General features: G+C 43.8%; 1 protein-coding gene and 1 long non-coding RNA gene across 5 annotated transcripts in view; one reads left to right on the top strand and one right to left on the bottom strand.

The window, feature by feature from the left end:
- The window catches only part of LOC120099251 (uncharacterized), an 85,272-nt gene extending 76,825 nt beyond the window's left edge, over window positions 1-8,447 (bottom strand). For all 3 annotated transcript variants that reach the window (XR_015646474.1, XR_015646473.1, XR_015646475.1), the window contains exon 1: window positions 8,121-8,447. This is a non-coding gene — a long non-coding RNA (uncharacterized LOC120099251). The remainder of the gene's footprint in view (window positions 1-8,120) is intronic.
- Window positions 8,448-8,705: 258 nt separating this feature from the next.
- Mid1ip1 (MID1 interacting protein 1) lies at window positions 8,706-10,925 on the top strand. 2 transcript variants are annotated; one of them, XM_087600501.1, is made up of 2 exons: window positions 8,706-8,740; window positions 9,226-10,925. In XM_087600501.1, exon 2 carries the CDS (start codon window positions 9,461-9,463, stop codon window positions 10,010-10,012), a length of 552 nt encoding a protein of 183 aa, XP_087456627.1. In that variant the 5' UTR covers window positions 8,706-8,740; window positions 9,226-9,460; the 3' UTR covers window positions 10,013-10,925.
- Window positions 10,926-12,013: the final 1,088 nt, after the last annotated feature.

Here is a 12,013-nt window from a genome sequence, read left to right as displayed (position 1 = left end):
TCAGGAGAAATCAAGGGGTCATTTCTATGGGTACCATGTATTACTAGATAAATATTTACAACAAATAATGGTGAACAAATTATGCCACACATAAGCGTTTTTATAATTCTGGCCAAGATAATCGCTCACTTTGCACCAAATTAAATTACACAAGGCACTCAGAGTTTTTAAAATGGAAAATGTGTCTCCTTGTTTAATATTTTCCAGGAACAAAATGATAATTAGAGCAAAGTAAAGGTACCCATTAATGGCATACTCATACATTTCCAAATTTCTAGTAATTGTGGAATCATTTAGGTGACAAAGAAATTGATCGTGTGTTCCAGTTGGATTGTGGACTGCTCAAGACTAATGCTAACATAAAGTGCAATGTTTGTAAGCTAAATTGGCTAAGAAAATCTGGGCAGTACAACCTAACTAAAAACTTACATAGACAACATAGGCCTCTGATCAGACTTAAGGGAGATATGAAGGCACAGGAAGAGTCACAACTCCACCAATATACTCTTTTTTAGTTTTTGGTTCAGAAGGGGAGAAATCACAGGAAGGATACCCAATATCAGATACTTATAAGTATTTCCAATCACAAGCAATCAACAGAATGACAAAGGTGAATGAAGGTCCGTACATAAATGTGCTATCCAAATGAATACTTAGAATAGCTTTCAGGGAGTTATAGAAAAGCATTCCTTTAAGAGGATCACCTCCAAGGATATCATCTCTTTAACAGTAAGGTCCAAAAGCCAATAAAAAATCAGCATTTTCTCTCTATGGTAATGAAGATTGAACATACAATCTTATACAAATCAGTTAGGTGCTCTACCACTGAACTTCATGCTAGCACAGTAGCCCAGCCTTTACTCCCAACACTGGGAAGTCAGAGGCAGATAGATCTCTGAGTTCTAGGCCAGTCTAGTCTTCAGAGTGAGTTCCGGGACAGCCAGGGATACACAGAGAAACCCTGTCTTGAACCTCCACCCCAAAAGGAAGGATGGCTCACCCTAAGGTTCCACAGTTCAAAAAGCTTAGTATTTTTTTACTTCTACATATCTAGGGGTTTATCAGGATGACCAAGATAAAAGGAATATCATACATTCCTTGGCTTTATTTAATTGTGCCTACTTTCTTCTCCCCAGCCAATGTCAAATTCTTGCCAAATTCCTTGAAGTGGCATGAAGGGCTTTCCACCATCGTGCATAACATATATGCAGAAAATAATCAATCAAATGTGTCAGCTTGACACATTTTCACAAATTGAACATATTCATTTGACAAGCACCTAACACCCTGCTGAAGAAACACCATTGTGTTTTTGTTGTTGTTGTTTTGTTATTGTTGCTTTCATTGTGAGATAAGATCCCACCATGTAAATGGAGTGGCCTGAAGCTCTCAATGTGAACAAGGATGGGCTTGAACTCAGAGACATCCACCTGCCTCTCCTGCCTCCTGCCTCTGCTTCTTGAGTTCTGGGGTTAAAGAAATGTATCACCAAGCTTGGCTCATTCATACTATTTTTTAAAATGTTAAAAGCAATTTAGTTGATTTTTTTTGGTAGTAAGTGAAGTGGTACTAAAAGGAATCATGAACTCAAGAAAAGAAATTCTTCCCTATAGAAAACATCAAGCCCCATAGGTCCTTGTAAGCTGAGAAAAAAAAATTCAAAATTTTGAGATCTTAGTATCTTCCTTGTGAAACTGGCTCAATTGGGTTTTAGACATGGCTGACGACAGTAAAATTCAATTAGTTCTGCTGCTATTCCTCCATCTTCCAACTCTGTTGTTTGTATTACTCGATTTTGTTAAGGTTTATAACATTTCCTTTTGGTCTGTAACCGCAGTAGCCATAATGATGAATCTTATTCTTATATCAAGTGGTTGCTATCTACAATGATCGTGTTCATGAGAACTCTTCTCTATTCCTTCAGCTGTTGGTGTTGCTGTGCTAGCAAGAGTTTATCAGTAAAGAGTTCTGAGTTCATTTGGACTATATCAATTGTACTGGAGTGACATGTAGTCTCAAATCATATTCTTTCTTACAGCTCTATTGTGTGTCTTGTGCACAGAATGAGTCTCCCCACCCTACCACCTTTCTGTTGACTTAGTTTACTGCCTGGATATTTGTACATCTCTGAAATCAAATTCATAGCTTAAAAGTATGTAACATGAACTTAACATAGGAAGAAAAAAAAGAAATTATCCGCATGTTATGTTCAAACTCTAGCATATATATTTTTTGCATTTTATTGAGATTATATTGTCATAAATGTATTGCCCAATGGACACATTCAAATGTCCTGTCAGTAAGTATCTTATAAATAATTTATTTTTCTGACTCAAACAACAACAACAAAGTTTTTATTTTCTTTTAAAGTTGAAAAAGACAACTCATTTTTCAACTGTTCTGAATGCTTTTATTTAATACTCAATATGTCTATTAAACATGCACATGAATGGCATTTTCCAAGGTAAGAATTGTTACATTCACTTTTTTCTTTTTAGATTTATTCTCTCTCTGTCTCTCTGTCTCTGTCTCTGTCTCTGTCTCTCTCCCTCCCTCTCTCTCTCTCTCTCTGTGTGTGTGTGTGTGTGTGTGTGTGTGTGTGTGTGTGTGTGTGTGATTGGTTGTGAATACAGACACCTGCAGAGTCCAGAAAAGGGCAGTGGACGGCCTGAAGCTAGAGTTACAGACAATTGTGAGTCCCTCAATGTGGGTGCTGGGACTCTGCAAGAATAGTACTTACTCATAACTGCTAAGTCATCTCCCAAGCCCCCCATTTATATTTTCTACTTCACTTGCTGAGGCCCTTCTCCAGGGACACCCCTTCTCTTTAAATTATGCTCTTTGCCTTCCATCTTCCCTTACTGTTTTCTTTGCCTCTTCTTGTTTACTCACCCATGCATTTCCATGAACTCCTCTGTCTTCTATGGTGTCTATACCCTTCACGCTACCATAACAAATGGCCTGCCATACCTGCTTTGTTCTTTGTTGATTCTACTTAGTTTTAGCTTTCTAGGAATATTTTGATTCAAGTTTGCTTCTTTAACTTGACAATTTCATTTTATTAGTCTTCCTAAGGATTTCTTATTTTCCTATTCTTATAAAAATCTTCTATAGTTATTTCGTCCTTTGAGTCACACTTCTGTAAGAATTACATAATTTACTCACTATCAGTTTCAGCCTCTTAATTTTGTATACTACTTCTGCTTCTTACACATGATTATGAGATTAGCTTATACATTTTATCTGGACAGTCTAATAAAATATGGGTGAAGTCTCTAGACTACAGTATCTAGGTTTGGTTTCTTTCATTATTTGAGTCAGAAAAATAAATTATTTATAAGATACTTACTGACAGGACATTTGAATGTGTCCATTGGGCAATACATTTATGACAATATAATCTCAATAAAATGCAAAAAATATATATGCTAGAGTTTGAACATAACATGCGGATAATTTCTTTTTTTTTCTTCCTATGTTAAGTTCATGTTACATACTTTTAAGCTATGAATTTGATTTCAGAGATGTACATTCTCATTTTATTTATTTATTTATTTAAACCCCAAATGCTGCCCCATTCTGGTCCATCCTTTGTCCTGTTTTTTGTTTTGTTTTGTTTTGTTTTGTTTTTGTTTTTTTTAGTGGATTTTGGCATTTGAAGAAACCCAATAATTAATTTTATTTTGTTTTATAATTTTTATTTCTTTTATTTTTGAGAGGTATAATATTTCTTTATTTCTGTCCTTCCTTCCTCTCTCAAAGCCCACTCATATCTTTGTTCCCTTTTGAATTCATGGGCTCTTTTTTCATAAGTTATTGCTAGTGTGTGCATATGTGTGTGTGTGTGTGTGTGTGTGTGTGTGTGTGTGTGTGTGTGTGTACAAGTTCCTATTTGGTATTTTCAAAAAACTTACAACGGGTTTTGCCCTTCTTTTCACTTGTTATATTCAAATTGAATGCATCATTTTCTAAGAAGAATTCTCCCTAAACTCAGAATTTCAACCATGATACTATTTCTGCTTTATTTTATGTCCACCTAGGACAGACGAGTGTATTGGATCCCTCTTGAGCAGAAGTCACAGGTAATTGTGAATCACCTGATATGGATGCTAGGATCAGAACTTGGGTGTTTTGGAAAAGTAGTAAATGTTCTTAATCACAGAGCCATCTCTCCAGCCCCTATTTCTACTTCATATATTGTGGAACAGTCATTGACTGGTTCATCATCCCCCCTGTACCCCTCCCCCACTCAAGTCACAAATTACCCTTCCTGTTGTGTCTCTTTGGTCGCTTAAGAGAACAAGGCATTTTGTAGTATAGAACACTACAAAAACATTCTCTTACTCTATAGGAAGGAAGATGGTCATCACCTTGAGTGCTCAGTAAAACACTTAACAAGTTCACTCATTTTATTCTGTCTTCTGGATGTTGATACAACTAATATGATTCGTAGCTTGCTAAAAAAAATCATATGCCAAAAGTACCAATTAATGAATTGATATCGCTTGAGCTCTCCAGATGTTTAATACCACTTTGCCATTTGTGCAGTACTCACTGGTCCCCATTACCAGTGGCTTAGATGAATCCAGTGAATAGTTATCAAAGGTGTAGAAAATATCCAAGTGCATTAGAGCACAAACTCAGGGTCCAAACTACTGAAACATGCTGAAGTAATGATCCAAAATCTACTTAGGTAAAAGTAATAGAAAGTTTTAGATTTTGGTCCACAAAGATATCTTCTGCTTAGTAATAGGATACATAAGTTTTGTTGCATATATAGCAACATATGAATGTAACCATTAAAATAAGCCTGTTAAATGTCCAGCAGCATTCTAAGAAGTTTATATTTGTTGGGTAGTAAGAGAGCATTGGATCTGGCCTGGAGAATTAGATCTGGAAAGGTTACCATTCACAATAAAATAGGTGGCTTCACCACCCCTTTTTGTCCCAGGAAAAGTGGTGCTTGGAATGAAGTCCAGGTGTGAAACTTGTAGACACACCCAAACAATTTCCAAAGACAGTGACCGGTATGAGTGAGCAACTCAAGCAAAAGCATGAATGGCTACAAGAACTGAAGATAACTGACTTGTGATATAGTGGACTCGGGAGACCACTGCGATACTCAAACTGCCAGCCTCTGTGTGCTTCAAGGCTTTCTGAAGGGCTCTAAAACCATTGGCCTGATACTGGAGGATGGAAAGCACAAAACGTAGGCAAGGGTGACCACTTGGTGGAGATGTTGTGAGCAATTTCAGTACAATCACAAGGTTGGACTACATGGCCTTTAAAGGGAGAGTGCAATTGTCATATTTCCAGAACGGTTTACATGAAGCTATTGCTTCTAAGTTCTGTATCAGTGTTATCAAGACTCTCCTTTGTCTTGGCTTGGGAGTGATTTCTAGCCTTAAATTCTCACTTTCCGTCCAGCCCCAAGCCAGACCTTTTTATTTCTCCATTCCTCTTTCTTCCACCAGTTCACTTTTGCTCACAACTTTGCTTAGCAATTTCTGTTCGCCTTTAAGATGCCTTGTTCTCCTAAGCCGCCAAGATACGCAACGGGAAGGGTAATTTGTGAATTGACTGGGGGAGGGCTACAGGAGGATGACGAGCCAGCCAAGCATCATTTCCTGGTTACTGATTAAAGAAGGAATTCTAACATTCAGCATTTAAGAGCTTCTCAGTTAGAGCTTAGAAAAAAGTAGAGGGGGTGCAGAATCTCAGATCAGGCTTCTTACAGGAATCTAGCACACTGGTTAGAAAAATAGAGACCAAGGCGCCTTGCCTTAAGCCAGTACTCAAGCCATTTACTCAACTGATGATTACTAGGGTTCTCATTAGGCAAAATGAGTCCTGGACAAGGTTGCTGGGAGCTTTCGGTCATTTCCAGATAGAGATAGGGAAGGTGCAAGGTGCCTGAAGCAACCAGAGAAGTTGCTGGTTTTTTACTGGGCCTGGCCCAACCCGTTTAGTACCCATGTGACCCCCCGGGAATCTTTTTTTTTTTTTTACAGCCTTGCATTAAGAGAAAACTGGCTGCAGGCCGGTTGCCAGGGACGCCTGCCATTAGCTCTTCGGGGCTGGGGTGAAAGAGGACACTTGGGGGGAGGGTTTTGTGGCTTCTGACTGGCTAGGGCCAAAAGTTCATTTGCATAACTCTCTCAGAAGCTTTCCGATTGGCTGGGACAAGAGGGGTGGCGGTGGGGTGATTCCAAGGGCCCGGAGCTCTGGCCTGAGGACCTTTTCGTTCTGGAGTTACCCGATGGGTGTGAGTTATTGTGTGGGCAAGGGGGAGCTGGGAGGCCCGGTTTGGGAAGTTTCGCCGGCAGGTGCATTAGTTTTAAGAAATGTGTAAGACAGAGTTTAAGAAATGTGTAAGAACAGCAAGTGAGAGTCAAGACACTAGAAGATCCAAACAGAAGGAAGGAAACTGATCCAGATGAAGGATGAAGGCCAAAAGGAAGGAGCTAGGGGCTTTCTCCCAGGCTGGGCTAATTTTCAAAGTGGGATGCCTTTGCTAGGCAGTTAGGAGTTTCGTTTTCTGTGAGCCGTTATAGAAAAGAAGGCAGGATTCCAGCATTAATAGCGCAAAGCAATTCCAAGTTTTCATTAGGGTGCATACTTGAAATATTCAGAGGGTCTGGGTCTGAGAAGGGATCAAACTACATTTAAGTTATGAGAAACATCAACTACTGGAAACCAGGTAATAGGTTTTTCCAAAGCTCTCCTCCTTGGATCTCATCTGGCATAAGAATTAAAACAAGTCTGGACTGTTTTATACTTCCCTGTGCAGAAGAAGTGGTAAAGGTGGGGGTGGGGTCCTCTTGGTTCATCTTAGCCTATTTCCCTATTTTTACCCCCTCCCCTCCTTTTTGTTTTCTGGAGCTGAGGACCGAACCCAAGGGCCTTGGCTTGCTAAACAAGCTCTCTACCACTGAGATAAATCCCCAACCCTCTATTTCCAAACTCTTCACATAAAATGCCTCTAGACTATGAGAAAGCCCTAAGTACTTTACAATGTACATGGTGAAGAGTTTTACCGCTGTTATCTCATTGAACCCTAATAGAACCCTGTGTCATGGCCCAAGAAGAAGCTCCTTTTTATTGCTAAAGAAACACTGGAAAGTTTTCTCCCATGGGAGACACTCCATTTGGTTGACAAAGGGTGGGAAAGTTTTCAAGCCTGTGCACAAGAAGAGAAAGGGTGAGATTCTCGTTGTGTTAGGTTTACACAATGCATCTTTCCCATCTGCATTCTTCCCACTGGTCTCCTTAACTCCGCTGGGCATAGAACATTATTTCATGTCTAAAAGAACATGGGACACTGAATCAGAAGGACGAGTAGCTGCCGTTCCAAATCAGGCTGGCTGGAGGGGACCATGTCTCAAAACAAAAATAAATCAATTAAAAAGAAAGCATGGGTTATGATCTAGAACTAGTAAACCAGAAGGGGATTTGCCAGACTAGGTTCTAGGGTTACCAATGGCTTTTCTGTCTGTTATTAGACCTTTTTACCCAGATTCAGCCGTTTCTTCAATATTGGCAATAGACATGGTTTTTGGTAGAGACCTGTCCTTCAAGTAACACATGCATAAGTGTTTCTCCTTGTTTGGGGCACATTTTGTCTTGCAAGGGAATGCCATACTCAAACTTCCCCCAAACACTTTAGTGGAAAGACACTTAAAATTAGAAGCCTGAGTCATTATCTGGAGGAATGTAAGAGTTGACTGGAGGTTGAGGGATGAGGCAAAGGAAATGAGATGGGGGAAAAAAAGAGTCTGGGCTCAGGGGTGGGAATTCTAAAGAGAAGTGTAAAGTGTAAAACTTGAAAGGTACATCCAGGGCTATGGTGCACAGCTTAGGCCTTATTAAGTAACCCTTGCTTAAGAACTATCTTTTGAAAGGAGCACCCAACACACGCTCCAGAAAGTTATTGGGTACACTCCCAATTTTTTTCTTTGAATGATAAGATATACCCAGCACCAGTCCCAACTTCTGGCACCTTCTCCTAGTCTTTGATAGTCAAAAAGCCACAAGGCCCAAGTTCACACTCCAACGCCATGCTCTGATCTCTGGGTGGGGGAACAAATCTGTAGATCAGATGACCAGGGTGCTCTTCATACCTGGCAGCAGTAGTAGGAAAGACTGGGAAAGACCCTGCCAGGAGGGGAGCAAATGCCTCAGTGTTCCCATCCCCCAGCAGCTGACCACGACCTGGACCGTGGAGGGAGCACCGCGTGTCCACGTGCATCCGGCATGTCCGGCTAACTCTTCTTACATAAGATTCCCAGTATGGAGTCAGGGCAGCTGTGAATCCCTCTTACCCGACGTCTAATAATAAATCGAGGCTAAATTTCCGGACGGCAGCCACTCTAGGTTCGGGATTGAGGGGCTCTTTTGCAACCCGGACACACATGCATTCCGGTCATCCCACCCGGGGAGTGCGCGCCAAGCCAGCCCAGCCCGCGCGCGCCAGTCCGCCCTCCGGTTTGGACGGCGGCTCCTTGGGCTCAGTGCCTCACCCTCCCTCCCCCAGCCAGTTTGCTCTGGGTTTGGTGCTGGGGCGCGGCCGCTCCATCCTCCCAGCCCTACCCTGCCTTGCCCGGTTGGGCCGCCCAGCCTTGGCCCGGGTATCAGGCGAGAGGCGGAGCCACCCGGCGTGCCCCGCCCCCGCGGTAGAAAGGGCTGGGCGAGTGTTACTCGCGGTCAGGGCTGGGACCTTTTATCTGTGCTGCTGGAGGAGGTAGGAGGAGGAGACATCAGGGGTGGTCCTGGGGCGCCTGGGACACCTATCCTGGACTATAAATTGAGCACCTGGGATGGGCAGGGGGCCGAAGCAGCCACCATCACCCATACTCACAGTCCGATCAGTGACCGCAGCAGCGCCCTTGGGCAGCCACCGTCCGCAACTCGAGCACTGAGAACCAGGGGATTTCGCAGTGCAAGAGGTGGGTGTCCCCGCCCTTTGGCAGCCCGGGCTAATATGGTTGCTTTCGCTTAGGTTTTAGAAGGGAGAAACCAGAGTCTGGGCTAGGGGGGATTCTTTCTCCTTTTCTCTCAAAGGTCTTCTGCTAGCATTGGAGGAGGTGATACCGGCTGGTCCCGGGGAGCCACCCTGGTGTCCTCTCCGACCAGCAGTGGTCAGGGTGGGAGCATCGCGAGGAAAGGGGTGCTGGACACACGAACCGGGTGGGTAATTTGTTCTTTTCGTCTCTGTCTCCCGAGCAGATCAAGGCTAGACCCAACCACCTACCATCCTCGTGAGCCAAAGCTTAGAGCAGCCGCGCATCAGGAAGGGCTGAACTGAGACAGAAGGAAGAGTTAGAGAGGGCGGAGAAGGATCTGGGAATCCAGTCACACCGGCTTCAAGCAGGCTCCCGGCATTAGCGTTTGAAGGCGGGCATCGCCAGAGGTCTATCTCGGTGTACCAGTGTCCCTGTGTTTCCGCGCCCGCTCGGCCACCATGATGCAAATCTGCGACACATACAACCAGAAGCACTCGCTCTTTAACGCCATGAATCGCTTCATTGGCGCGGTGAACAACATGGACCAGACGGTGATGGTGCCCAGTCTGCTGCGCGATGTACCCCTGTCCGAGCCGGATCTAGACAACGAGGTCAGCGTGGAGGTAGGCGGCAGTGGCAGCTGCCTGGAGGAGCGCACGACCCCGGCCCCAAGCCCGGGCAGCGCCAATGGAAGCTTTTTCGCGCCCTCCCGGGACATGTACAGCCACTACGTGCTGCTCAAGTCCATCCGCAACGATATTGAGTGGGGAGTCCTGCACCAGCCTTCGTCCCCGCCGGCTGGGAGTGAGGAGGGCACCTGGAAGCCCAAGGACATCCTGGTGGGCCTGAGCCACTTGGAGAGCACGGATGCGGGCGAGGAAGATCTGGAGCAGCAGTTCCACTACCACCTGCGCGGGCTGCACACCGTGCTCTCCAAACTCACCCGCAAAGCCAACATCCTTACCAACAGATACAAGCAGGAGATCGGCTTCAGTAATTGGGGCCACTGAGGCGGGGTTGTCCCCGCTGCCCAGCACCCTCTCGGGTCGGCTCTACCACCCCCCTCTCTTTCCTCCAAACTATTTTCTTCCTGGTTGTGGGGCGCGAAGGGCACGCTGTAAAGTTGGGCTGTGTACTTGGTGGGGTTTGTGTGGAGAAAACAGAGCAGAGAGCAGAGGAAAGTAGTCGCCAGAGAGGGGGGTTCAAAGACCCCCGGAGGGGGCCTACTCTGTTGGTGGGAATGGAACTGGGCCGATGTCCTTCATTCAGCCTGTGCCTTTCTTGGGGTTTCTTTTCTCTTTTTCTTTCCGGAAGAGAAGGGCCTGAGAAAGGGCCATGCCAGGGCACAGCGCTGGGTTGCCACACTTGGGAGGGCAGCTTCTAGCTGGGTGCTCGGGGGAGGCGGGGCACAGCCTCCTGCCCGCCCTGCTTTGAGCTGCAAGAGGAGGCCTTGGCGTTGCTAGGATTGCGTCAGTTTTCCTGTTTGCACTATTTCTTTTTGTAACAGTGACCCTGTCTTAAGTATTTCAGATCTTTTTGCTTTGAAACTTCGTCGATTCCATTGTGATAAGCGCACAAGCAGCACTGTTGGTAACCGGTACTACTTTATTAATGATTTTCTGTTACACTGTACAGTAGTCCTATGGCACCCCATCCCTTTCACGCCACCCCTCCCCCACCCCGTGTGTGTAAACTGGTGACGTGCCAGCTAGGATGAAGCTTGCCACTCGGCCAGCGAAAATAATAACATTATTGTGAGAAAGTGGATTTATCTAAAGTGGAACCAACTGACATTCTATCTGTGTTGTACGTAGAATGATGAAGGGCTCCACTGTTGTTATATGTCTTGTTTATTTAAAACTTTTTTTTAATCCAGATGTAGACTATATTCTAAAAAATAAAAGCTCAGATGTGTTAACCAAACCGGACAAGTGTGTGTCGCTCTTTAATCCACCAATGAGTGGCAAATCATTAAAAAGAAACTTCCTTTATTTCCCTGACATTAAGTATTATTTTCTCTGATATTTCCAGGTGGTGTCTAGTCATCTCTACAACGATTTAGTTTTGACAAGTAGCTCCTGGAGAAGCTTTGCTCCAAGTCAGTTCCAAGATGGGACCAAATATCCCGAGAAGTTCATAAATATTCAAAGTATCTGTGAAATTACGTATAGTGTCTTTCAGCCAATTTGGCTAGATTATCGCAGTACTTAGTGAAAGTGTTCTGAAGCCAAAAGACTTTAAATTTTACTTGAAGTGAAAAATTAGCAACATCAAAAAAAAAAAATCCCAGCTAATAGCAATGCACTCATCTTGCAGGTCTTTATTTAAAAATGTATGAAAATCGTGGGTGACATTTTAAAAGATTATAGCGGAAGCAGTGCCCTTAGTCAGTAGTCCCCAAGCACTGTCCAGCCTTTCAGTGACCCATTCAGCACTTCTGGATAGCAAATCTGATCAAGGCTTCCTTAAGTCTCTTAGGAATGCTTTTTAAGATAGCATCCCCCCCTCCCCCGAGATGGTGGAACAGGGGAAACAACAGTTTTCATTTTCTTTATTTCATTGGGTTGGATCCATGCCAGGTCAACCTCAGTTTTCACCACAAGTCATGGGGGCATTCACTAAGCTCATAGGACCTGCTTTTAAAATACACATAACTTTGCAGTTTTTAAAAAAACTAATAATTGTGTATGCATGCACTCATGTGCATACACATTACAGGCCAGGTCAGTTCAAGCCCATTATCAGTATTTCGCAGCAGAGGGGAAAAAAAATGTGGCGCGGGGGTGGGGGTGGGGAGGTCTCCAGACTGGGATGCCTGCCTGTTGCCAGCAAAAGTTAATCGTTAATATATGAAGATAAGCTAGCCAGCACCAAATGCCAGCTATACCCACACTTGTTTTCTCTTCCCTTTGAAATATCAAAGTGCAAACAAATTTAAAGGCAACTCCAGAAGCAATGAGGGTAGAAAACAGACTGTGACGCTAGAAAACTGTGTGTATAAATTTCCTGTC

Source organism: Rattus norvegicus, chromosome X, assembly GCF_021556685.1.
Source record: "Rattus norvegicus strain SHRSP/BbbUtx chromosome X, alternate assembly SHRSP_T2T, whole genome shotgun sequence".
Lineage (NCBI taxonomy): Eukaryota > Metazoa > Chordata > Mammalia > Rodentia > Muridae > Rattus > Rattus norvegicus.
This window is presented reverse-complemented; position numbering and strand designations above follow the sequence as displayed.

What these genes read in the sequence shown, in the direction of transcription:
- Mid1ip1 (XM_087600501.1), top strand. Translation starts at nt 9,461, where the DNA reads ATGATGCAAATCTGCGACACATACAACCAGAAGCACTCGCTCTTTAAC.